This window comes from Delphinapterus leucas, chromosome 1 (genome assembly GCF_059928025.1).
Source record: "Delphinapterus leucas isolate spDelLeu-1000000601 "Yukka" chromosome 1, BTC_Dleu_Yukka2, whole genome shotgun sequence".
Classification (NCBI taxonomy): Eukaryota; Metazoa; Chordata; class Mammalia; order Artiodactyla; family Monodontidae; genus Delphinapterus; species Delphinapterus leucas.
Window position 1 is genome coordinate 174216210 of NC_143129.1, and position 26550 is coordinate 174242759.

Below are 26550 nucleotides of genomic sequence, written 5' to 3' on the forward strand. Positions count from 1 at the left end.
ACCCAAAGTTAATAGAAGGAGATAAATCACAAAGATCAGAGCAGAAATAAAGAGAGACTAAAAAACAATAGAAAAGATCAATGAATACAAGATGGTTTTGAAAACATAAACTGATAAACATTTAACCAGACTCATCCCCCCAAAAGAGAAGAGAGCCCACATACATGAAGTCGGGAATGAAAGAGGAAAAGTTACAACCAACAGCACAGAAATGAAAGGATCTTAAGAGATTACTATGAACAATTATTTGTCAATAAGATGGACAACCTAGAAGAAATGAATAGATTCCTACAATCTCCGAAGACTGAATCAGGAAGAAATAGAAAATATGAAGACCAGTTACCAGTAATGAAATTGAATCAGTAGTAATAATTAAAAAAAAAACAACCTCCCAACAAACAAAACTCCAGGACCAGATGGCTTCACAAGTGAATTCTACAAAACATTTAAAGAAGAGTGAACACTTATTCTTCTCAAACTATTCCAAAAACACTTGAAGAGGAAGGAATGCTTCCAAACTCATTTTAGAGGCAAGTATCACCTTGTTACCAAAAGCAGACAAAGACACCGCACAAAGGAAGGGAGGGAGGGAGGGAGGGAGGGAGTGGGGGGGAGGAAGGGAGGAAGGAAAGAAAGAAAAGAAAAAAATTATAGACCAATATCACTGATGAACATAGAAGCAAAGATCCTCAGCAAAGTATTAGCAAACGAAATTCAACAATACATCAAAAGGATCATACACAATGATCAAGTGGGATTTATCCCAGGGATGCAAGGATGGTTCAATATTTGCAAATCAATCAATGTGATACATCGAATTAACAAATTGAAGAATAAAAATCATATGATAATCTCAATAGATGCAGAAAAAGCTTTTGACAAAATTCAACATCCATTTATGATAAAAACTCTCAATAAAGTGGGTGTAGAGGCAACATATCTCAACATAATAAAAGCCATATATGACAAGCCCACAGCTAACATCATACTCAATGTTGAAAAGCTGAAAGCATTTCCTCTAAGATCAGGAACAAGACAGGATGCCCACTCTCACCACCTTTATTCAACATAGTATTGGGAGTCCTAGCTGCAGAAATCAGGCAAGAAAAAGAAATAAAAGGACTCCAAACTGGAAAGGAAGAAGTAAAGCTGTCACTGTTTGCAGACGACATGACACCATATATAGAAAGTCCTAAAGATCTTATAAAAAACTATTAGAACTAATAAATGAATTTAGTAAAGTTGCATGATACAAAATTAATATTCAATAAACTATTGTGTTTATATGCACTAACAATGATTTATCAGAAGAAGAAATTAAGAAAACAGTCCTGTTTACAATTGCATCCAAAAGAGTAAAATACCTAGGAATAAGTTTAACCAGGGAGGTAAAAGACCTACACACTAAAAACTGTAAGACACTGATGAAATAAATTGAAGAAGACACACAAAAAATGTTAAGATATACCATGCTTATGGATTGGAAGAGTTACTGTTGTTAAAATGACCATACTGCTTAAGGCAATATACAGGTTCAATGAAATCCATATCAAAATACCAATGACATTTTTCACAGAACCGGAACAAATAATTCTAAAATTTGTATGGAAACAAAAAAGACCCCCAGATAGCCAAAACAATCTTGAAAAAGCACAAAACTAAAGATATCATGCTCCCTGATTTCAAACTATAATACAAAGCTACAGTAATCAAAACAAAGAACAAGTGTTGGCAAGGATGTGAAGAAAAGAGAACCTTCGTGAACCATTAGTAGGAATATAAATTGGTATAGCCACTATGGAAAATAATACGAAGGTTCCTCAAAAATTCAAAAGTAGAACTACCATATTATCCAGCAATTCCACTTCTGGGTATTTTTCTGAAGAAAACAAAAACACTAATTTGAAAAGATATATGCACTCCAGCGTTCATTGCAGCATTATTTAAAATAGTAAAGATATGGAAGCAACCTAAGTGCCCATTGATAGTTGAATGGATAAAGAAGATGTGGTGTGTGTGTGCGTGTGCGTGTGTGTGTGTGTGTATATAAAATGGAATATTACTAAGCCATAAAAAAGAATGAAATCTTGCCATTTGCAACAACATGGATAGATCTAGAGGGTATTATGCTAAGTAAAATAAGTCAGACAGAGAAAGACAAATACAGTGTGATTTTAGTTACATGTGGAATCTAAAAAACAAAACAAATGAACAAATGTAACAAAACAGAAACAGAGTCATAGATGCAGAGAGCGAACAGGTGGTTGACTGAGGGAAGGCAAGTAGGGGGATGAGTGAAATAAGTGAGGGAGATTAAGAGGTACAGACTTCTAGTGGCAAAATAAAAGAGTCACAGGAATGAAATGTACAACATGAGGAATATAGTCAATAATATTGAAATAATTTTGTATGGTGACTGATGCTAGCCGGACTTACTGTGGTGATCCTTTTGTAATGTATAGAAATATCAAATCACTATATTGTACACCTGGAACTAACATAGTGTTTAGGTCAGTTATACTTCAAAAATAAATAAGATTAAAACAAAATAAAAACTGGCTGTGTTAACTAAAAATAATAAATAGAGGGCTCTATGGGGTTAAAAAGCATATGCTTTCAAACCACTGTTTGAATCCAGTAACTACCTCCCCATTTTGGAAAAACTGACTCCAAAGCATGTGCCTTTCCCATAAATGATGATAATATTCAGGCATTGTTCTGAGTTTTTTAACTTAACCCTCACAACCCTATGAGGACAAGACTGGTCTCCATTTTACAGATGAGGACACTGAGGCTTAGTTGGTTAAGTGGCTTGCCCAGAGCTTAGAATCCCAGGAGCCTCGCTCCCAAGTTCACACTCTCAGCCACTCCCAGCCTGACAGGCACACCTTCTCTTTTTGTCCTGCAGAGGGGAAGTCACTAGCTGAGGCCCAGGGTAAGGCAGTGTTGGAACTCAGTCCAGAATACAGATCTCCTGCCTCCCAGCCCAAGTCCTGATTACTTCCTTATGTCTAGGACATCACTGGGCTGGAGGGGAAGGTGGGCAGGCCTGTATGGACCCTGGCTCTGTTCTTCACTGGCTGTGTGAATTTGCACAAGTGAAAGGACCTCTCTGAACCTGTTCCCTCACCCTAGAAAAGGGATAATGGGGCCCACATCATGGAGTTATCATGAAAGCTAAACAGGATTATCCACATGAGTCGGTTGGCACAGGGCCTGGCACAAAGTGTGAGGGCCCTGGCCACCTCTGTTTAGGGATCCAAGGAGTCCCCAAGGCTTCCTGCCCCGCCTGCTTCCTCCCCCTCATCCCAGTCGTCAGCATCCCACCCGTGTAACACAAATACTAATTATAACCAGTTCCATGAACTGCTTCCTGGCTGAGCCTAATTACTGGGCAGCTCAGTCATCACCATTATAAATATCACTAAGGGAGACAGATTAGCTTTGTCTGAAGTTTTATGTGATTATATCGACAAATGCTTGGGCATGCTTGGTCTTCCCAGCCTGGGACTTACCCAGCCTGGTCATCCTGCACAGCTTAGTGCCCGCTGCAGGTTCCTGGTCTGCCTTGAACTTGGTGCTTGGCTATAAGAGTGGACAACCCAGCCCCTTTAACCCGGCCAAGAGGTGGTGCCTGAAGTGGTAGGGATGGAGCAGGTTGGGGCTGCCATCTTATTTGTCATAATGGCAAAACCACAAGTTTTGGGAATAGATACACCTGGGCTCCAACCCAGGCTTTGTTAGTTACCAGAAGTGTGACTTTAGGGAAGTTTTAGACCTTCCTTGTATTACAGTAGTTTTACGCTATGTAACCGGGAAGAGTCAAGGAGATCAGGCGCGGTGCCTGCCGTGTCATAGGTCCTCCCAGTTCCTCCTCTTCCCATCTTCCATCATCTTCAGTGTGACCTGAAGAGCCAGCCCTTTCTGAACCCACCGCCACACACACTAACATCTACTGAGCGCTGCTTCTCTGTGAGGCACTGGACTGAGGACTTTATGCATCTTGTTGAATATGTATAAAGACCCTATGGAGTGGATACCATAATCATTTGATAGATGAGGAAACCAAAGCACAGGAAGCTTTGTCAAGGCCACACAGCTGCACTTGGCTGCTGGTCACTCTGGTGGGATGAGATGCTAGAAGGCTGTGTAGCTGCCTTTGAGGAGCATAGAGCAAGGGTCACAGTAAAGTCCTAGAAGGCTGCCTGCAGGAAGATGCCTGGGAGCTGAGGGGTTAGCCGGGGGAGGGAGGAGAGCAAAGGCCAGGCAGAGGCCAGGGGACATGCAAAGGCCTGGAAGAGGAAGCATGGTGTGTTTAGGGGGCTGACCATACTTTACTGAGGTTCGAGCATGTGAGGGAGGGTGAGAGAGGCTGAAGAGGTGCCAGGAGCTGATCAGGGCCTGGGGTGTGGGGGGGGGCAGTGCTGGAAGCCCAGCCAAGGCTCATGCTTTCTTCTGCCAGTTCCAGGAAGCCTGCGTGAGAAGGAGAGTGACTGGATCGTATCAGTTAGTTTAGAAGGTTCTGCTGGAGCCAGCTGGGAGATGGCAGACTGGGGGTCTAATCAGGGAAGGCTTCCAGGCAGAGGCGGGGCAGAGCCAAGTGGGCCTGGACAGAGGGGCAGAGGCGACAGATGGAGACCATCAGGACGGTGGGGTGGAGCATGGTAGGAGCCTTGCAGGGGGCCTGAACGGTCAGTGGTGTGGTTGGAGGGCCTACGCGGGGAAGAAGGAAGAGGTTGCTAGCCAGGTTTGGGGCTTGGGTGTGGGCGGGCCTCCTCGGCAGGCGCTGAGGCACAGTCCGTTGGCAGCACTAGGTAAGGCTCTCAGTGCCTCCGGGGCCCGCAGGCAGGTGAGTCAACACCAGGCCAAGTAGGTGAATGTTTTTCAGTTCCCGGCATGTGTGGGCAAGTCTCCCACTGCCGGCACGTTAAGGGGAGCCCAGCCTGGGACTCTGGTCCAGACTAGGGTGATTGACTCATTGGCCGGCAGGGTTGCTACCTTCTCTGAGGAGGTGGTTAGCAGCTTTGACCTCCCATGTATGCTCTGTGCCCCTGGCCTTCCAGTCTTTCTCACCTTTAGGCCTCCCTTAACTCCTAACTAACCTCTCCTAACTGCACCCTATCTCCTGCCCACCTTCCCACTTTCCATGCTCAGGCCTCCAGCTCCATCTGGCACAAAGTGGAATCTCCCTTCCCAGCCCCCCACCCCCGCCGTTATATCTCTCCCTATTTCCCACATCCCGAATGGGCAGCCTACAGTCTCCAGAAGAGGTCAACCTGAAAAAGAGGAAGAGGCCCTGAGAGGGTCAGGAAGATCTGGGTTTGAGTCTCAGCTCTGCCACTAACAGGCAAGCTGCTTCCTTTCTCTGGCCTCAGTCTCCTCATCTGTAAAATGGGGATCCCTGGGCTTATTTCACAGGGTGACTGATCATGAGACACAAATAAGATGAGGGTATAAAAGAACCTTGAGAACTGGGCAGTGCTGGGCTTGTGTCAGTGCCGACAACTTTGTTTTCTGTTTTAGGGGGCAGCCAGTTATTTTTTTTAACAAATGTTTTATTTTGGAATAGTTTTAGATTTATAGCATTATTGGGAAGGTAGAACAGAGAGTTCCTTTACGCCCCACACCCAGTTCCCCTATTATTTTTTTTCCCCTATTATTAATACATGGTACATTTGTCACAATTAATGAACTGACATTGATACATTATTACTAACTAAAGTCTATACTTGATTCACTTTTCTTTAAGTTTCTGCCTAATGTCCTTTTTCTGTTCTAGGATCCCACTGAGGATACCCCATTACATTTAGCTGTCATGTCTCCTTAACCTCCTCTTGCCTGTGGCCGTTTCTCAGACTTTTCTCGTTTTGATGACCTTGACAGTTTTGAGGAGTCCTCAGCGGATATTCTATAGGTTGTCCCTCAATTGGGATTTGTCTGATATTTTTCTTAGGGTTAGACTGGGGTGATGTGCTTTGGGGAGGAAAGCCACAGAGGTAAAGTACCATTCTTATCACATCGTATCAAGAGTACATACTATCTTTTGGTAATTAGACTTATTGCTGACGTTAGCCTCAACACCCAGGAAGTCAGTTGGTTTTGCCTGGAGTACAGCAACAGAGCTAAATTCACGCCAAATGTCAGCTGAACTAAGGCCAAGATCAGAAAACCTGGATGAGAGCGGAAGCAAATGGGAAAGGTGACGAAGGAAAATAAAGAAAAGCAATTTATGAGGTGGGTGCTGTAGTGTGTCCCCCAGGCGCCAGGTCACTTGGGAGTGGGACACTCTATGCCAGGCAGTTTGTTTCAGCTCATTTAATCTTTACACTGAACCTTTTCATAAATGAGGAAACTGAGGCCTTAGAAGGGAAATGACATGGTCACATGAGCCAGGGAACCTGGAGTTGGGCCCAGGTCTGTCTTTATTGCCTCACTCCCACTGTTGAATAAATACTTTGAAGCTGCGTTCCCAGGAGAGTAGAATAGGGAAGGTATGTTCCTGATACAGGTTTTTTCTAATTCACTTTATTCCACAGAGGATTCCTGATGGGTTATAACTGAAACACATCCAATATAACGATATGCAATTGAAATGAAAAATCAGGAGCAGAGAAAATAGAGTGGAAAATGTGGACAAGGACAAAGCTGAACATAAAGACCAGAAAAGTGCCCATAGGTGAGCTTCTGATTTGGCTGTGAGTTTCCTCAGCCAATTCCTGTGATTCCTATAATCAAAGAGCTAAGAAGCAGTTCACTCCTCCAAGAACTTTGTGGTAAATTTAAAAAGAAATTAATCACATGGAAATTTCTCATGTAAAAGACACTGAGCAATGTCACGGATAATGTAATAGTCGTAATAGATGTTACATGGTGTCATCTTCAGGAGTGATGACTATATTTTTACTATATGCCCCTTGCCCACAGTTGTCCTATTTGAATTTTACATTGTCACCAAGTAACTAAACTCCACTGTTTCTTCTTTGCTGAACGCACAGATGCCTTTGCCTTGGTGAAAATCTTGGATACAAATTAACCAGTTATCTATATACCAGGTTCTGTGCTGGACACCAGGGATGGGGGGAAATAAAATGATTGCTGCCCATCCCCCCCAGGTCCATCCCTGGGATAAAGACAGAGAGACAGAAAGGCCTGAACAAAATGCAGGTGCTATGCCGGGGGTACACCAGAGGGAAGGGCATAATTCCCTCTGACTGAGGCGGGGGACTTTATGGAGGAGGAGGTAGGCCAGTCATGGAGAGCAGTAGTTGGGGTGGAGGGGGCACAGCCTTGGGAAACATAGGTCCCTTGAGGGTAGGGACCAAGTCCTACTCAGGGCTGCCCCTCAGCTTGCCGCACAGGGCCTGACAAACATCAAGAACTCAGAAAACTCCTTTTGAGTGAGGGATAGATCAGGGGTCAGGGTGACGGCCACATACCTGAGAGGTACGTGAAAAGGGTGAGTCTGGAGAGGTAGGTTTGGGCCAATTGCCAGGCGGCCTTGAATGCCAAGCTAAGGAGTTTGGGTTTTGTTCTTTAGGTGGTGGGGATCTATTGCAGGCTTTTGAGCCTCGTGTTTTATAAGAATTGATGGTACACATAGCAACAGCTCACGCTTGGTGGGCACATGCTGTGTGCCCAGCATTGTTCTAAGCACTTTATATTAACCATTTAAGTATCACAACAGTCCTACGAGCGAGGTGCTATTACTTTCATCCCCGTTTTACAGATGAGACAGCTGAGGCACAGAGAGCCTGAGTCACTTGCCCGGGCTCACGCAACTGGGAAGTGGCATAGTGGGGATCTGAACTGAGGTTTGGAACTAGAGCTTTTACTCACTCTATCATGGTGCTTGTTAAGTGTAAGTATTTAACTAACATATAACCTGAGTGTGTATTAGATAACATGTAAAGAGTCAACAGATCTCAACTAATTACTGGCACGAGAGGCAAGAACTGATGGGGGCTTTGGCCACAAAGGGCAGCATCCCTAAGGAGCTGAAACTTAGAAACAGAATGTGAAAATGGCTCAGAGGATGTGGCCACGGAGTCGCAAGCCTCTGAATTTCACTTACAGCTGCCCCTGACGGGCTCCTAGATTTCTTGGAAGATACCCCCGCCCTTGAGCAAACCAACCCCAAGAGCCATCTGAGTGACTAACATAGTCGGGGCAAATCCCCGGTGGGATCACACCCAGTGCCCTGCCCCTGGGCCAGAGGACTTTGTTGTCAGAAACACACGAGCATTTATAGTACTTCTCATTTCTGTTCACCCCAGGCCTTTGATTTCCACAGGGTGGGGTTTTCAGAGCTGGGCACCATCACACCCTCCATCTGGCTTTCCTCACCTTCTCTGTGTAGCGGGAGGACTGGGGACCGTGGTTCCCACTCCTCCATTCTTGGTCTCCGCCAAGCCCTTCTCACACGAACACCAGGCCCACATTTCACATCCAGGGGCTCAGCGGAGCTGGGAGAGGAGCGAGCAGATCGAGGCAGAGACTCCCCCCAGAGCAGCAGAGGTTCTTCCCCTTCCCTGAAGCTCCCTGGCTGCGGGCATCCCCACAACCGCAAATGAGGCAATTAGGGAGAACGGCGCTGGCTGCCCTGCCACTCAGCGCCTCTGGACTCCACGAGGTCCCACCTGAAGAAGCAGCTCCCCCTCCACAAAGAGCACGGGACCAGGGGGCCAGGACCCAGGTTTCAGGCCCAGTGCTGCCCCTTACTAGCTGAGTGCCTGGGGTTCTCTGGAGGCAGCGTGGTGAGGTCAGGCAGCCAGGATTCACATCCTGGCATCTCACTCTCTAGCCAGGTGACTTGGGGCAGGGGCGGGGGGCAGTAGGGGCGGGGGACGGTGTGTGCCGCCACCTCCCCAATCCTCAGTCTTCTCCTCTGTAAAGTGGAGGTGGTGATCGCCACCTCACAGGGCTTCACGGGGTCGGGAGAGATACATTGGGCCCAGTGGCTCATTCTAGGTGTCTGGTCTGCCCAGCCCCTCTCCCTGCCTAGTCCCCTCCCACTTCTCCTAAAAGGGAAGTGATACCTGCTGAGGTTGGGGCTCTTGGTGGGTGTGGGGATCCAGCAAGACATTGTGTGGAAGGCCCCGCCCAGAACCTGGCGGGTAAGAGATAGGGCTGCCCTGTCGTTGGAATGTCACTCGCTGACTGGGGCCCACTGTGCTCCCCATGGGGCAGAGCCAGCTAAGCCATTCCCACGTCTGAGGTGGGTTCAGTTTCACTCCCCAGCCCCGGGCCGGCAGCATTTCAGGAAGGGCCCCTCATCTTTTGTGTGCTGAAAAATAAACAGCTCTTCGTCTCAGCGGATTTCTGGATTTCTGCTCGGGAGGTATGTGAGCTTCCCTCGTCATCCCTCCACGGACAGGCTGGCCTCGGCCCCTGGGATGGGCTGCCAGCCTCCTCCTTCGCTTCTCACCTTCGCTCAGACGCCTGTGGAGGCTCCAGCCCCCGGCTAGGCCTTTGGGGATGTAAGGCCTGATGAGACCCAACCCCTGCCTTCAAGGTTCTCCTACTTAAGGTGCTGTGCGCTTTCAATAGGAGGAAGCATGGGATGGGGGGCTTGGGGAGGCGGAGGATACAGAGCAGGAGGCCAGATGCTGCTTGGGATCAGAGAAGAATGGTCAGGAGAGCTTTCCGGAAGGGCTGACCTCTGAGCTGAGACGGAAGGAGGAGCCGTTGCTTCACTACACCTGGGCAAGTTACTTCCCCGAGCCTCAGTTTCAGGTTCTGTAAAAGGGGCCAGGAATACCTGCTTCAGAGCCAAGAGCTTAAATGAGATGATGGATGTAGAAGAACTGACAAACACCTCATACCCCTAGGTGCCTAGGAAATAGTAGCTGCTGTGCCAGGCAGTAGAGATGTTTGGTGACTTGAATTTCTTTTTCAAGGGTCTTTTCCTGGGGCAGGTAACACCTGTTGCTTAGTGTAGCTGAGAGTCCTGATTTCAGAAAAAGCCCAGCTGTAGCCCAGCATGAAACGAAGCAGCCTGGGAGCCCTTTCTCTCTCTCAGGTGGGTAATGGGAAGTCCTGCACCCAGTGGGAGTGGAGCAGAAGACCCCAGAATTCAAATTCTTCCCACGCACCCTGCCTCTCCCAGGGTGCTTAGACATGTTTCCTTTGTCTTTGGGCATTGCAAAATTAGATGCACAGGGATTCAAAGGCACTTCCCCAGAGTAATTTTCACTTCCCCTCTAATTGTTCTACCATTCATTTTAAGTTTATTGAGCACCTGTGGTATGCCAGGTGATGGGGATTCTCTGTGCCAGACAAGGTCCCAGCCCTGATAAAACTCACAATTCTGGGGAGGGGGAAGGAGATAGACCTAAAAACCAACATAAATAAATAAATAACAGACTGCAGTAAATACTATGAAGGGGAAAATGGGGTGCCGTAATCGAGAATTTGGGATATTTGCGGAGGTGACATTTAAACTGACATCTGAAGCAGGAGCCGGCCATGGGAGGAGTAGAGATGAGGAAAGAATGTTCCAGGTAGAGGCAACAGCGCTATAAAGGTCTTAAGGGAAGGAGAAACTTGGAGAATCTGAGGAACAGAGGAAGGGCCAGAGAATTGGGGGCCTGAGTGAGTGAGGTGGGAGCAGCACAAGATGAGGGTCAGGGTGAGCAGGGGCCATGGGGGACTGGTAAAGGGACTGTCCCTGCAGAGTTTGAAGCAAGGGTAACAAGATCAGAATTTCCTGTTGAAGGCTCGCTCCGGCTGCAGAGAGGGCTATAAGAAGGCAGAAGGCGAAGCCAGGAGACCTCAGGAGCTGTTACTGTGGCTGTGACCCTGGATGTCACCTCAGCCCTCTGTGCCTGTTCCTTCACACACGTGTGACTGTGAGAGTCAAATATGGGAATGAACAGAGGCGCACTTTGGAAAGCTGAAAAAAATGTATAAATGCGGGGGATCCCAGGTCTCACTGGATACGGAGGGTCCTTTGGGAAACTGCAGGGTTAGGGTTGTCTGGGGTCTCGGGTGGGAGGGAGAGTGCCTGAGCACCCCACATCTGAGGGAAGGGTCACCTTCCTGATTTTCAACTAGGCCCCAAGCTGTTAATGTTTTGAGGGCAAGGTCACACCTGTGAGCCTGGAGACACGCATGGGATTCCCCTCCAGCCACCCAAACGCACACACATAACATTTTTCATTCTAGGTCAGGAGAGTTCTCTGGAATTTTCTGAGATCATCATGAACTCTGACTTAAAGACCCCTGAGCTAGAGGATGGCGGAAATGAGAGGGGAGGCACATGCCTTTTTTATACCACCTCTTTTTTTCCCCAATCTTTCTAGCTCCAATGGGCAAGACCGCTCTTGGGGCCCCTAAGGGACAATGGTGAGGAACCTCTTTCTTGACTGTTGTAGGCCAAATTAGGGGCACTTTCCTAATACCTGACTTTTGGTATCTGCCATAGAGGTTTATTTGAAGGGGAGCTTAATGTTTCTTCGAAGGAGGGGTTGCTGCGAGCCCCCTTCCTGCCTGCTGGGGTAAGGCCCCTCCACCCCATCTCTGGGAAAGGGAGCAGCCTCCATCTCCCCGGGGACTCCGGCCCTGGGGTGGTCTCCCCCGCGCGGCCAGGGAGGGAACCGGAGCCGCGCCGATCAGGCCCCGCCCGCGAAGGTGGTGCGAAGCCCGGCCCAGCCTCACAGCCGGACCCGCCCGGGCCAGACCCGAGGGCGCTCGGCGGCGGCGGCGATCCGGACGCCGCGGGGGGCACCATGCGGAGCCTGTGGCCGCCGTGGCCGGTGGCCGCCGCGCTGTCGGCGCTGGGGGTGAGGCGCGGTGTTGAATAAGCGGGGAGCGGGGTGACGGAGGGAGGCGGGAACCCCCCTCCCCCGCCGCGGGCCGGTCCGTGGGCCGGTCTCGGTGTCCCGGCCGGGGCGGGGCGCGGCAGCGGAGGCGGCGAGTGGCCGCTTCCCCATTCGGGCGTGAGAGCCATGGAGGCGCTAAGAGAGTCCATGCTGCACTTGGCCTTGCAGATGTCGACCTACAAGCGGGCTACGCTGGACGAGGAGGACCTGGTGGACTCGCTCTCCGAGGGTGACGTGTACCCAAACCACCTGCAGGTAGGAACCCGGGCCCTCTGTGAGCCCACAGCCCAGGCCCACCAGGCAGTCGCGCTGTTGCCGCCCCCGCCCCGCCCCGCCCCAATCCTGCCAGTCGGGAGGGAGGGGGCCAGTGCCAGACCGGCAGCTCTGGGCTCCTTGTCGAAAAAGTCTTTCTGGATTAGAAGTGCCCCTGAGGCGCTGGACTCCCCCCACCGGCCTCCCCTCCCCAGCTCTGCACCTCTCCAAACCCTCCCGACGACCACCTGCTACTGGGGCTACAGGCCAGGTGGCAGAGTTGAAGCATCCTGTAGAGGTGAGCTGGTCCAGTTCTCTTTTCACAGAAGAGGCCGTCCCTGAGCACTGAGAGACCTGCCCAGGGTCACACAGCCCTTTACTGGCAGAGTCTAAAACTGTCCCAGTTGTAGCATGGAAAGCCCTGGAATCCCATCAGTCCTCGGCCAGCTGGGGTGGTTGGTCACCCTGTCTGGTGGGCATTACCCCATTCTTCCCCCCAGTCCCTGAGTTTGCTGGGGGTTGGAGCCCATCCTCTGCTCCCCCTTTCCCTTCCCCTTTCAGCCTACTCAGGAAGCCCAATTCCTCCCCCACCCAGGGTCTGCCCCTGTGGGATTCCAATATGCCCACTGCCTCCCTGCCTGGTAGCAGACCAGTGAGTGTGGCTTCTTTTGCTCTTCTTCCCCTGTGGGGCTGAGTTGGGACAGTCCTGACCAGGACCTCAGCCCTGGTTGGGTTTGGACTCAGGCAGGTGGATGGGAGCGAGTCGGAAATATGAAGGATGCCCAAGGGGGCCCTGTGACCTGACTTCCGAAAAACCGGCTTAAAGAGAGGCTGGAGCAGCTTAGTCCAGGAGGACTTCTGCCAGGTTGACCAAGGGGGGCATTGAGGAGAGTATTGGGGCTGCCCAGTGAACTGACAACAAATCACAACTCCGAAGGGCAAACTTAGGGTGTGTGGAAACTTAGGCTGCCAGGCCCAACCCTACTCAGGCTCTTAGAAGCTGGGATAATAATATTAGTAAAGGGAAACAGTGTTGATTCCCTCCTCCAGGCTAGTTAAATAGGCCCAGGGAGATCCAAACTCATGATCCCAAGTGGTCTGCCCACTGGAATAGAGCACCTTTACCTACATCATCCCACTTAATATCAGGACCACCCCCATGAGCTATAGGGATTACTGTTCCCACTTACAGATGAGGAAACTGAGGCTCCAGAAGGGGAGACAATTTGCCTTAGGTCACAGAGCTAGAAATCTGGGAGTGAGAAATCAAACCCAGTCTGTCTAGACCCTCTTCCCCATAGACCCTTCTTAAGAGGCTAAATCCAGCAGGAACTTAGATTTCTGTGGCAGGCACTTTTCCCTTCCCAAATCAAAACAGAATCTAATCAGCAATCTTTTTCAGTCTCATCTTTCACAGAAGGTTCTAAATATATCAGCACAGAAGCATTTTGGAATTCACAACAAAATAATACGCTGTGTTGTCATCATCCCAGCAGCCCACGTGGGTGTGGCCTGTTTTCAGGCCACAAAGTACATTCATCCGCCTGAGGCTGCCTGGCAGAGTGGAGGCAGCCCAGTCTCTGAAGCCGGGGGCCCATCTTTGAATTTGACACCACTTGTGATCTTGGGTGAGCAGCTTAATCTCTTTAAGTCGCAATTCCCTCATCTTTAAAATGGAGTTAGAGAAAATGGATGTAATACATATTTCTGGGCCTGCTAGGATTCTTGTTTTTTCTTCTGGTCATGAGGTAAGGGCCCCTGTGGCTGTGCTACACATGACAAAGCTGACTCTCAGAGAGGTTGGGGACATTCCTGTGGTCACACAGCTATCATGTGGTTGGAGTGCAAACTGCCACTGGTTGGCAGTACACCAAACTGCCAAACTGGGTAAATCGCCCATTTTTACTACAGGAAAAGCCAAAAAGCTTGCCCCAAGGATTTGGAGGCATTTCTGTGGGTACCCAGCCTGGCTTTCCTTGAGACTCCCCGACTTCCCTAAAGCAAACATGAACTAGCTAACAATCGTTCTTCTAAGAGTCAAGAACCTATTTATCTCATCTTACAAAGCAGAGTTTTCTATTAATTTTATGTTTTTAATCATAGGGATTTTTTTTCCAATATAAAAACTTTGCATGCTCATTTGTGGAAAAAAAAAAAAGAGTCAAGTATAAAAAAAGATTTACAAAGAAACAGTAACCCCACCACTCAGAGATAACCGCTTCTAGTTTTTCACATTTGCTTATATATATTTTAGAATATAGTCGAGCTCACCCGAAGTGCACAGTATTTTGTCCTGCTTTTTTCATTTAGTGCCACTTCATAAGCATTTTTCTATGTTGTTAAAAACTTCGAAAACATCAACTGTACCTCAATTTTAAAAGTACTTCCAGGGAATTCCCTGGCGGTCCAGTGGTTAGGACTCGGCGCTTTCACTGCCGAGTGCCCAAGTTTGATCCCTGGTTGGGGAACTAACATCCCGCAAGCCATGTGGTGGGACCAAAAAAATAAAATACAATAAAAAAAATACTTCCAAAACATGCTACCAATAAAAATCATAATACTTTACGGTACCAATGTATAAAAGTATATTTACGCAATCTGCTACAGTTGGACAGTAGGCCCAATATCTCTAACACTGTGGGTGACCATTTTCTAGACTTCCGAATAATTTCCTGTGAGTGATTGCTAGAAACGCAACTGCTCCCTCAATTTTAGGCTTTTTGAAATGGAACCAGTCCCCCCAAATCTCCCTCTCTTGACGGGCAGCTATAAAAATCAGCTACTTGATTTTTTAAGGTTTGGAAGCCCATTGGTTCTCAGAACTTCAAAGTCGTCGATACCAACACTAGTAAATGAAAACTTGCATCTTTCAGCCAAACTTGCCACCTTTTTGCCTGAACATGCTGACAAAGTGCTGTATTTAGCTGGAGCAAATTTCTACCTGTACCTCACCTGAAAGAAAGGATTTTTCTTTCCCTTGATCTCATATTTGAGGTACAAGTTCATTACAGTCAACTAAAATTAGTCACTGTGGACCGAGTACAGAATTGAAAGCCCCATCTCTAACACGGAGCCCCAGCTTCGCCTCTCGTGGGCTCTGAGACCTGAAAACTACTCACTTAAACCACTTTTTTTGGCAAGATGGGGTTAATATTAATCCACCTCTCAGAGCTGTTGCAAAGATTGAAATGAGACAATATAAGTGAAAGCACCATGTATAATGCAACAGAAAATGCATTTGGTTGTTATCGGGATCATTATCAAAACTCACCAGGCATGATATCTCAGTGATGCCCTAAATATAATACCTTTGCCTCTGTTCTGCTCAAACTGGCTGCCTGGTCTCCCCACACCCCAGTGGCTCAAAGAGAAATAGCTAAAGATACACTTGCAGCCTAAACTGGGGAGCAGAGGGCCCCAACTGTTTACCAAAACCTTTGAAACTCATCCAGTTAATCCTAAAAATCAATTTTTTCAAGAAAAAGGAAGGCTGAGATATTGAATTCTTAGTGGTGGTTTTCACATTTTTCTACCCCCGCCCCCCGCCATGCACAGAGCTGTCTTTAGCAGGTGATTTCAGAGACAGTCCCACTGAGTGCTTTACAGAGACCTCTTTGCTTACCAGGAGACCCTTTCAGCTCTACCTGCCTGTTAGATCTTTATGCTTCCGGCCTTCGAGTTGTTCTGGGATCTGAGCTGGTCTAGACCTGGCACCCCATCCAACTTCCTCATTTTAAAAATAGGTGACTGAGGTCCAGAGGCCACCCAGGGACGCATGAGGGATCTTGAAAAAGTCAAGGGTGACCTTTGACTTCTTGGATTGGTGCCCTTTCTCCAGTGCCGCCGTATCATCAGCAGCTGGGTGTTTCTCTGGGAAGCAAAGAGAGCTGGAAAGTGCTTCTTCTAAATACTAGACTTTGATCCTGTTTAGATATAAGGAGTCCCCTCCCTCCCAACAGGTACTATACTATAAGCTGTCCTCAGTCATTGGAAGAGAGTCAGGCACAGGGGCAGGGGGCAGGTAGGGCTCAGGAAGGAAATGGGGAGGACAGGAGGGCATTCTAGTTTCACTCTGGCCTGGCCCCAGTGGCCTCAGCCAGAAGCTCACCATATAGAAACTGTGCTAGAAGAAACTTCCCCAACCTAACACCCTGACGGAGGCAGGATATCACGCAGGGCCAGGCTGTCCTGGTCTGTCTGCTCCGAAAAGCTGACTTCAAGGCAGGCAGCCAGACCTCCCTGCCAGCCCCCACGGAGTGGTCTGGCCTTCGGGCTGCAGCAGGTGCGCTCCCTTGCCAAACCTTTGGCCAGACTGACTCCTGTGTGCTGCTCCACTCAGCCAGGTCGCTGGGGGGCCAGGCGGTGACTCAGGAAAAGACTCTGCCTTCCCTCTGGAGCCCCTGTTTCCTCTGAAAGCCAGGCTCCCCGCCCCTTCTGCTGGCTTGTCTCCTGGGCCCCGGGCGTGGTGTCCCATCCTCGCCTGCAGAACTCGTTCTTGCAGAACCTTGCCGAACCAGGCCCTCACTTCTGTAACCGAATATCTATCCCTCATCAGGGCTTTGTTCCCTTGGCTCTGGAAACCCTGGGAACTCCTGGGCTGGACAGCTAGACAGTTCCTCCCTCTTTCTCGTTCTCCAGCTCTGTTTCCTTCTCGGTCTCCCTCTCCACCTGTCTTGCCAGCGCATCCTTTCCTCTCTGTTTCATTCTCTCTCTGCCTCACACGACAGTCGCTAGGATGTTAAGCCTGCCAGTGAGCTGAGCGTTCACGGTCATCCTTACCCCATCTTCCAGACGTCAGCTCTGCACCTTAGCTGATGCCCCTTCCCTGTTACCTCTCCAGAGACCAAGAGGGCTGCCCGTCACTAATCTCCCGACCCTCCACGTCCCTGCAGTCCCTTCTCTCATGATCAGCACGCCCTCATTTCCAAAAGGCCGGCTCTGAAGGAGGCAAGGCGGGGACAAGAGGGGCTCAGGGAGGAGACAGCACGGAGCCAGACAGCAGCTCAGACCCACAGCCCCGGCCCCATCCGTTGCACCCAGGAGTTGGACAGGCTCTCCTGGAGAGGCCTCTTGATCCCGGCGCAGTCTCCCGGTGACTTCTCCTGCTGCAGGAGGATGCCTCTGGATTTCTGCCCTCAGACATGAGGCTTGTGCAGAAACCAAGAGGCCCGTCAACCTGGTAGTTCAAGTCGAGCAAAGAACAGTACAGAGGCTAAAAACCCTATTTTCAAATTCCGTTTGCCATTTCTGCCTAGAAATATGAATTTTTAATTTAATTCTGACTTAATTCTATTTAAGTTTTGCAGTGAACACCATCTGTTTGTTTGACGTTAAACAATGAGGCTCAGCTCTGCTTGCGGCTCCTGGGGGGCAGCGTGGCCACTCGGCTGAGGCTGTGGGTTCGGGAGGGACGTGGGTTTTCTCACGCTGTCTCCTCGCCCCACTTCCTGTGTTTCTTCTGGAGCTAGCACTCATACCTACTCTTAGGGATGTTGTGAAGATAGAATAGCATCATCTAGCAACAAAATAGAATGAACGTGATGCCAGAAGCACAGAAAGCCCTCAAACAATACCTGCCATGATTACTCTTTTTTTCCTTCCCTCCCTTTGTCTTTCATCCTCTCCCTTTTATTTCTTCTTTCTCTCCCTTTCACCTCCTCAGCTTCCCTGCACCTCGGTATTGCTCTGTCCACATAAGAGAGGGTTTTCTGCTTCCCCAGCCCTGACGGCTGTGATCCTTGGCCTCCAAGGGGACTGGGTACCTGTTACACCAAGATCGCTCCATCTCTTAGCTTTTCACCCCTCTCCCCCCACGAACTGAGCCTTGGTAATGGGGGCACTGAGAGGCCCAGAGTGGGAGGCAGAAGGCGAGACCAGCTCAGGGGCCCAGGAAAAGCAAATGTCAGCATCCCCAGACAGGGCAAATCCTTTGAGGGCCCTCTGAGATACCGGTGCCCGGGGTAAACTGCGTGAGAGAATTGATGCCTCTGAAAAAGCACTTTATAGACGTCGATTGCTGTGAGCATGTCAGCATCATCCCAGGCTGTGTCTGCACCAGTAGCGTGGTCAGAATCTTCATGTCTCACGTTTTTAAAAAGGTTCTTAAGGGATTCCAGGAGGCAACCCGCCCCGACCCCCGCCTGACACAGCTTCTTCTGTGTCCGAACCTCCCGGACCTCCACAGCATTGTCACCAAGCCTCAAGTTCCTTTTCTCGGTTGTAGGACCCACTTTTTTTTTTTTCCACAAAAAGTTCTTGTCTTCCTCCTTCTCTAGAGCAGTAACCCCCAGTCATTTTCTTTTTTTTTTTTTTTTTTTTTTTTTGCTGTACGCGGACCTCTCACTGCTGTGGCCTCTCCCGTTGTGGAGCACAGGCTCCAGACACGCAGGCTCAGCGGCCATGGCTCACAGGCTCAGCCACTCCGCGGCACGTGGGATCCTCCCGGACCGGGGCACGAACCCGTGTCCCCTGCATCGGCAGGCGGACTCCCAACCACTGCACCACCAGGGAAGCCCCCCCAGTCATTTTCTGTTCACAAAATATCCAGTGACGACCGTGAGGCTGTTCAATGCCCTTCCCTAAGGTGACCAGCCTCAGATTCCCCAGGCGCCAGTGTGAGGCTCCCTGAAGGCTGTGACCTGCTCCTAGGGGCCGCCATCCCCTCAGCTGTCGGGGGGCACTCGCAGGTCAGAGGCTGGGTCTCCTCATCTCCCCTGACATCACCCCCTTCACCTCCTGGCAGGCTGTGGGTCTCCCTGCCTGCATGCCTGCTCCCCTCCAAGCCTTGCTCCTGCCACCATGACTTTTCCAAAGGGTAAATCTAATCGTATCACTCCAGCCCTCAGGAGGAAGTCCCCAGTCTTTCACCTGGCTTACAGCACCCCTTAGGATCCAGGCCCCCCTTTTCCCTTCCCCTCCCCATTCACCTGGCCAGCTTCTAGACCCAGCCCAGGCATCCCCACCTCTAGGAAGCCTTCCCAGACTGAACCTCTGCCCACCCCAGTCTGTTTCTTTATCTGCCTCTCTGCTGGGCAGTGAGCAGCTGAAAGCAAGGGAGTCTATCTTTCCCCTCGGTCTTTCCAATGTGGCCCTGAGTTGGTGCTCGACTGTTGGCCACAATGTCACTAAACTGAACCCCACCTTCAGGGGACCCTTCCTGTCCCGCGGCCCTGGCTTTTGCAGGAAGCACCTCGTAGAACAGAGGGGAGCCCCCAGCTGGCCTTGGGTCTGAGGGCCGGGCCGAGGACTCTGAGTGCTATAGACTGGTGGGTTCCTCCTCAGCCTGGAAGGCCCTGTCACACCCTCCACTTCCTCCCATTGTGCCTCCTTTCCTGTTTAGCTGTGCTGTTAGGCTGAGGACATTTTTTCCTCCCTTTGAGGACCTGCTCCAATGGAGCTATTTCTCCATTGCATCTCCCCTGACATCTCCCAAGACTCTAATCTCTGACCCACAGGCAGGCTCTAGAATCAATACACTTGGGCTCAAATCCGAGCTCTACCCATTTAGCTGTGTGATGAGAGGCAAGGGTCTCACCTCTCCGGACTTCGGTTTCCTCATTTGTAAAAAGAAACTAAGAACACAGCCCTCATGGGATTATGACAGTTTCGACAGCTAAGGCTGTCTGTGCCCCTGGGAAGTATGCACTGTGGTTGGGTTATCATGGGGGTTGTGTCACCCCCGGCCTGTTGAAGCTGGGACTCTGAAGAGAGCCCAGCTGAATGTCTGCTGGATGCCTGCGAGTCCAAACATCCTGGGTTTTTTTTGAACTCCTTACTGGAGAAACAGGGAAAAGCTGATCTTTTTTTTTTTCTTCTACCCGTATCAGGTGACACAAAAAACACAAGCCCAGCTGGGCTGACTGCTTGACTCGGATGTTTAGCAGCGAATCTGAGCTGCCGAGCAGGGTGCTGGTTCCTTTCCTGGATTAGGACTGATTCCATGGGAACCAGACCACCCCTGAGGCAGGAGGGGACATCAGGCAGCCCTGGTGTCTCCCCAGGGCTGGGTTCTGCCGTGGAGCCCCCTCCTCCTGGGTAGTGGGGGCCCTGGGTTCACGTTCTCCTCGCCCCGCCTGTCTCCTTCCCTACAGGTGAACTTCCGAAGCCCCCGGAATGGCCAGAGGTGCTGGGCCGCACGGACGCAGCTGGAGAAGCGGCTGGTGATGCTGGTGGTACTTCTGGCGGCAGGAATGGTGGCCTGCTTGGCAGCGCTAGGCATCCAGTACCGGACAAGTAGGTGCACCCGTGTTGCATGATGGGCTTCACTCACTCCTGCCCCAGGCTGTGTCCACTTGTATAAAGGGGCTTCCCTGCTCAAGCCAGGACTGGCCTCCGAGGCCAAGGAGAGAGCTGGGTCTGGAGGCTGGGGTTGCTGCAACAGACCAAGACCTGGGAGCTGGGCAGATGGGTGATGTTAAGGTTTGGGGGTCAGAAGGACATGAGTTCAAATCCTGGCTGGGCAACTTATTGTCCATGTGACCTTGGACAAGTCACTCAATCTCTCAGAGCCTCTGTCTTCTCTACTTTAAATGGAGAAAATAGTGCTCAGTTTGGGGATGTCTCTGAGGATTCGAGATGATGTCTATCACATACCTGGTGCCCAATAGGCCTTCTCTAGCCTTAGCTCCAGGTACTATTATTGTTAGGATGTGGGCTGGTTCAACACACGGGCTGGCCCTGTCCTCCATCCTTAGTTCCAACAAAATAGCAATAATGGCTTCCGTTTGCTGAATACTTTCCATGTACCAAATACCAGGCCTCTCCTTTACGGATGTAATCTCATTGCCTCCTCACAGCAGCCCTGTGAGGTGTGGTTGCTTCTGGCCCTGTTTTCCGCACAAGGGAACTGAGGCAGTGGCGCTGAGTAACTTGTCCAAGGTCACGTGGCTAGTGCGAGAGGGAGTGGGGCAGCTGGAGTTCAACCATGGGCTGGCGGGCCCCAGAGCTCAGGCTTTGTAATTCATGGTGCACTCCAGTGTGGGTTAGTGCTCCCAGAAAAGCTGTCCTTCTGTGAGCCAGGGACCTTTGTGTACCTCTGTCATCTCATTTCTCTGTCCTACCTTGTATATGATCAGACCCCACTTCAATCCCACTGTCAGCGGCCTGAGGCTGGTTCTCTGTGTCTGGCTGAGTATATGTAGCAAGTGCCTTACACAGAATCAATGATCCATAAGCTCTTATGGACCTGGAAAGGGCAGATCCAAGTTAAAAATAAGGATGGGAGTCCAGTCAATTCCAGGATCTCTCCCCTGGGCCCCAAGATCCAGCTTTCTGCTGACAGTAGGCCACCTGCTTGAGTAGCCTCTGGGGCTCTGCCAAGAGTTTAACCCCATCAACTCGGTCACCTGGTACTCATCCCATCAGAGCCATCGTGAACCTTCAGAGGATCGGGGAACATCAACTGCAGGTTTTGTTGAGCCTTCTCCACTGTGAATTTCCTGGCCTGCGTGGGTGGCCATGCTGCACTGGAATGAGGAAGGGATTTGGAGGCCTGGAGGGAGGGCAGGACTTCATCTGAGTCATCCTTACATCGCTCCTGGATCAATCACTCATTCATTCATTCATTATTCCTTCCACAAACATTTAATGAGAACTTAATCTATGTCAGGTGCCTAAGTGGTACCTAAGAAATAATCGCTTAATTGTTTAACTGACTATTTAATGATTTGTAGATTTTTACCAAGTGCGCCCAGCACAGCAGGTGATTAATGCATATCTGATTAATTAATTAATGATTTCTTAACCATGTGTGCTGAGCATAGTGCCTGCATGCCATAGATGTGCAAATTCTTTGCAAAATGAATAAGTAAACGATTGAATGAACAAAGAGCAAGAAGGAGGATTAAGTGGGAACAGTCTTTCTCTACTGATCACCCTAGTCCTGCAGCTGCCATCTTCCTTTTTTTTTTTTTTTTGGCCACACCACAAGGCATGTGGGATCTTAGTTCCCCGACCAGGGATCGAACACGTGCCCACTGCATTGGAAGCGCGGAGCCTTAACCACTGGACCACCAGGGAAGTCCTGCTGCAGCCGCCATCTTGCTTCATCCTAAGTCAGGTTTAGTTCAGAGCACCCTGCCTGGAAGTATAGGCCCTAGCCAGCCTCGTCTGCCCAGCTCTTGGCCCTGTGAACGGGGAGCAGGCTAGACTCCAGCAGGCAGTATTGCCCTGAGATTGCCCCTAGGAGTTCCCAGGCTGTTTCTCCATCAGAAACCAGAAGGGAGCCCCCAAGGCCTGGCTTCTAGTGGTTGGGCCCCAAACAGTTCTGTCATTGCCAGGTGGGGCCCGCAGGGAGGAATCCTGCTTCTGTCTGTCCCTTCCACCTCGGGGCTGCAGAAGGTTCCCCAGGCTGGACCTGGGTGAGGGGAATTCTTCCCCCAGGGTGGAGCTGGGCCGGGGATCCGGTGACCCTTGAGCCAATTCATGTGTCTTTGTCAGCTGCCTGGGCCTGGGAAAGCAGAGGCCTCCCCAGATATTGACAATAACCTCATTACCCAGCAGCAGGTGCTGGCTGGCATCAGCCACATTTGTGCAAACATCAGTCAATGCAAATTCTGATGATTCTGAAAGACTCACCTTTAAATTATGTCTGGGCACTTAAATACATATTTATCCACCTTCCTGCTGCACCATCCTTTACAGAAACTTACAGATGCTTTGCAAGCAGTGACAGCAAAACAAACGATAAATTCTCTGGAAAATATTCTGGAGTGTCTTACTTAGTGTCGAGGCCAGGCACCATCCAGACGAGTGTCTGTGAGCTAGATCTGGGACCTGCTCGACGGATCATGCACGTCCTAAAGGGAAGAGATATCTGCTGCATCCACAGGTGGTGACCAAGGCCTGGACGAAGCTCTTTTATTCACTCAGCCATTCATTCATTCAACAAACATGTACTGGGGGGCTTCCCTGGTGGCGCAGTGGTTGGGAGTCCGCCTGTGGATGCAGGGGACACGGGTTCATGCCCCAGTCCGGGAAGATCCCACATGCCGCGGAGCGGCTGGGCCCGTGAGCCATGGCCGCTGAGCCTGCGCATCCGGAGCCTGTGCTCCGCAGTGGGAGAGGCCACAACAGTGAGAGGCCTGCGTACCGCAAAAAAAACCCCAAAACAACCATGTGTTGGATAGCTGCTAGGTGCCAAGTTCAATGCTAGGCAAAGGAACTATAAATGCAAGTAAGATGCTGGCTCTACCCTCAGGCTCACATTCTAGCGGGGGATGTAGGCAAGGAGACGGCCATGACATAGCATGGCCTGTGCTCAGATCGCGGACACCCAGGCAGCCAAGGGGCACAGAGAAGGATGAGGGTCTGGGAAGTTTTCCCCGAGGAGAGGGAGCCTGAGCTGAGTTTTGAACGTGTTGACAGGAGATTAGGGGGGCCTGGAAACCATGTATTAATTAATCAAATGTACATTAAGCACCTGCTAGGCCAAGGATAGTTGGTAAAGCATCTATAAACCAGTAATAGTTAAATAATCAAGTGATTGTTGCTTAAGTACCACCTGGGTACCTTGCAGTGTGCCTAGCAGATTAGGTGCTTAGTGAAGAGCTCAAGCCTCTCAGGCTGATTCCTGGGGGCTGGCTTCTTATTTTGTTTTAAAACCAAGTCCCCCTATGATAACTACAAATACCTCTCTCTCTGACTCTCTCTCACACACACACACACGCACACGCACATACATCACACACACCACACACACACCACACACACACACACACACACACACACACATATTCGGATGTGTCTTTCTCCCTGAGAATCACCCTCTTAACAGCTGGCTTCTGGGTTTTCCCACCAGCCAAGTATTTGTCAAGCTTTACTTCCTGCAGTTTGTTGTATAAAAACAATAGGTATTCTTTTCCTTTTCCAGTTATGAAGTTATATCATAATAGTGAATAGGCTTTTTCAAACCACACAGAAATTCTTTCCCCCCATCCCCTGCCCCCATAAAGATTCTGGTACGTTCCCTTAGTTGGGAAGTGGGGCATGCGACTCAAAGATCTCATTTAGAGATATTTTAAATGGTGCCATGTCCCCTACCATTTCCTTTCTCTGTTTTCATGCCTAAGGGCTCAATAATCTTTAATTGTTGTACGGTCATCTCAAAACAAGTAATTACCTCGACATAGAGTCGCCCTGATTTTTGTGCTGTTGTGCGACTGTTCTGAGCCCTTTGTCAGCCTTCAGGACTTTGGGTTTGTCATCAGATGTTAATAAGCACACAGGCTGCCCAGCCCCAGCTGGCATTGTGTCTCCGAGTGAGAGGAAGACCACCCTGCCAGCCCATGCATTCTCTTCTGCTCTCTGAGGATTGGCCTGGGAACAGTGGACCCTAAGACTCCAGGGAGCTGAGCCCCCCGCCCAGCCATGAGATCATCATCACCATGAAACTGGTTCTACCGTCCTTCCTCATCTCCAGATGGAGAAACCTACCCTCAGAGAGACGAGGCCACTTGCGCGAGGCCAGAAGCAGAAAGCTGGGATTTGAACCCAGGTCTAAGAAACAGCCCCTGACACCTGCCCTGCTGCCTTCCTCCCTGTGCAGTGGGGAACTGAACGCGCCAGAAGGGCTGCAGCAGCCCCTGGCACGACTGGCCAAGGGGTGGTGAGGGAAAGTGGGAAAACCCCGGCCTTGGCGTTGCCGAAGCAGCCTGGAGTGGGGTCAGCCTGGGCGCTCCCACACCACAGAGCGACCTTGTTCCGTTCACTTGCTCAGAGCCTTGGCGTCCTCATCCTCCAACGGGGGTGTCGCCCCCATATCAGGAAACGGTCCCTCTTGTTGCCAGTCAGTTTGGGTCAACAGGTGGTGCGGCTGGGCCTGTGTGCTTAGTCACAAGCCTCCATCTCCTGCAGTCAGCTTCATCTCGTCACCTGGGGCTGGGCCACGGCTAAGGCTGCCCACCGTTTGCTTCCTTTGCTTGAGCCCACCGACCAACCTCGCCTCGGGAATCCGGCCCCCTCCTCTTGCCTCTGCCCCATGTCCTGCCCTGCCTCCTGGGCCAGTCATCACCGGGAGGGCTCCCTTCCAGGCCCATAGCAGGCATAGCAGAGAGAGACTGGGGTTCAAACCCCAGTGGCCACTGAGCAGGGTACTTAGTCTCTCTGTGCCCCAGTTTCCTTGTATGTAAAGATGGCCTTAAAGTGATCTCTTAGGGTTGTTTCATTTTTGTTTTTTTGAAGATTCAGTGAGATAACTCTGCTGCCTTGTACTCAGTGGGAATGATTTTTCATAGTTCCTTCTATTCCTAAGACTCTTTCTTCCTTCCTGAGTCCTGGCACCGTATTGTCTGCATCACCCATTTGGCATGGACTAAATATCCTCGGTCTGTGTTGGTAGAATAAATGGCAGACATTTCTCCTGCTGCTGTCTTTCTACTTTTCTTGTGTGTATCCCCAACTAAATTATTAACTCTTGGAGGAAAGGACTATGCCTTTTATATCCCCCCCACCACACACACACACACACACACACACACACACACACACACCCCATACACACACACGACACACACACCATACACACACCACACACACCACACACACACACACCATACACACACATCACACACACACCATACACACACACGACACACCATACACACACACCCACACACCATACACACACACCACACACACACCACACATACACACCACACATACCACACACACACACACCACACATACCACACACACCACACGCACCACACATACCACACACGCACCACACACACACACCACACATACCACACACCACACACACACACCACACATACCACACACACCACACACACACACACACCACACATACCACACACACACACCACACATACCACACACCACACACACACACCACACATACCACACACACACACACCACACACACCACACACACACACACACACCACACACCACACATACCACACACACACCACACATACCACACACACACCACACACACACCACACACACATGCACGCCACACACACACACACACCACACACACACACCACACACCACGCATACCACACACACACACCATGCACACACACACCACACACATGCCACACACACACACCACACACACACACCACACACATACCACACACACACACACACATTCTGCAAAGAACCTGGAAGATACTCAGTAATTATTTTGTTGAATAAATGAATGCATGAATGAGCAAATAAATTTGTTGAACATCAGGGAATAATAAAAAAATCAATGAATATTTGTGGAAGGAAGGACTGATTAAAAGAAGCACCTTGGTTCAGGATAATTTTTAAAGCCATAGAAAGGATTTTAGGCAGCTAGACAGAAGTCTAATTTTACACATCAGGAGATCGTAAATCTCCTGAAATCTTTTCTCCGTAGTGGTCTAGTGACTGTCCAGTTCCAAATCTGTTTGGTCAGGGCTGGGGTGGAGCATGGCACCCCAGAGCCCCAGGCCACCAGCACTATATTCCCATAGCCTCTTCCCTG

At 50.0% G+C, this 26550-nt stretch overlaps 1 protein-coding gene across 5 annotated transcripts in view; it reads left to right on the plus strand.

The window, feature by feature from the left end:
• The window catches only part of ECE1 (endothelin converting enzyme 1), a 113531-nt gene that overhangs the window by 45985 nt on the left and 40996 nt on the right, over window positions 1-26550 (plus strand). For 3 of the 5 annotated variants that reach the window (XM_022552124.3, XM_089899577.1, XM_089899586.1), the window contains exons 1-3: window positions 11655-11780; window positions 11988-12074; window positions 20162-20303. In XM_022552124.3, coding sequence (XP_022407832.1) covers window positions 11727-11780; window positions 11988-12074; window positions 20162-20303 — 283 coding nt within the window. In that variant the 5' untranslated portion in view covers window positions 11655-11726. Of the gene's footprint in view, window positions 1-11654; window positions 11781-11987; window positions 12075-13473; window positions 13700-20161; window positions 20304-26550 lie in introns of those variants that run through there. The other 2 variants (XM_022552127.2, XM_022552126.3) reach the window with 2 other exon arrangements.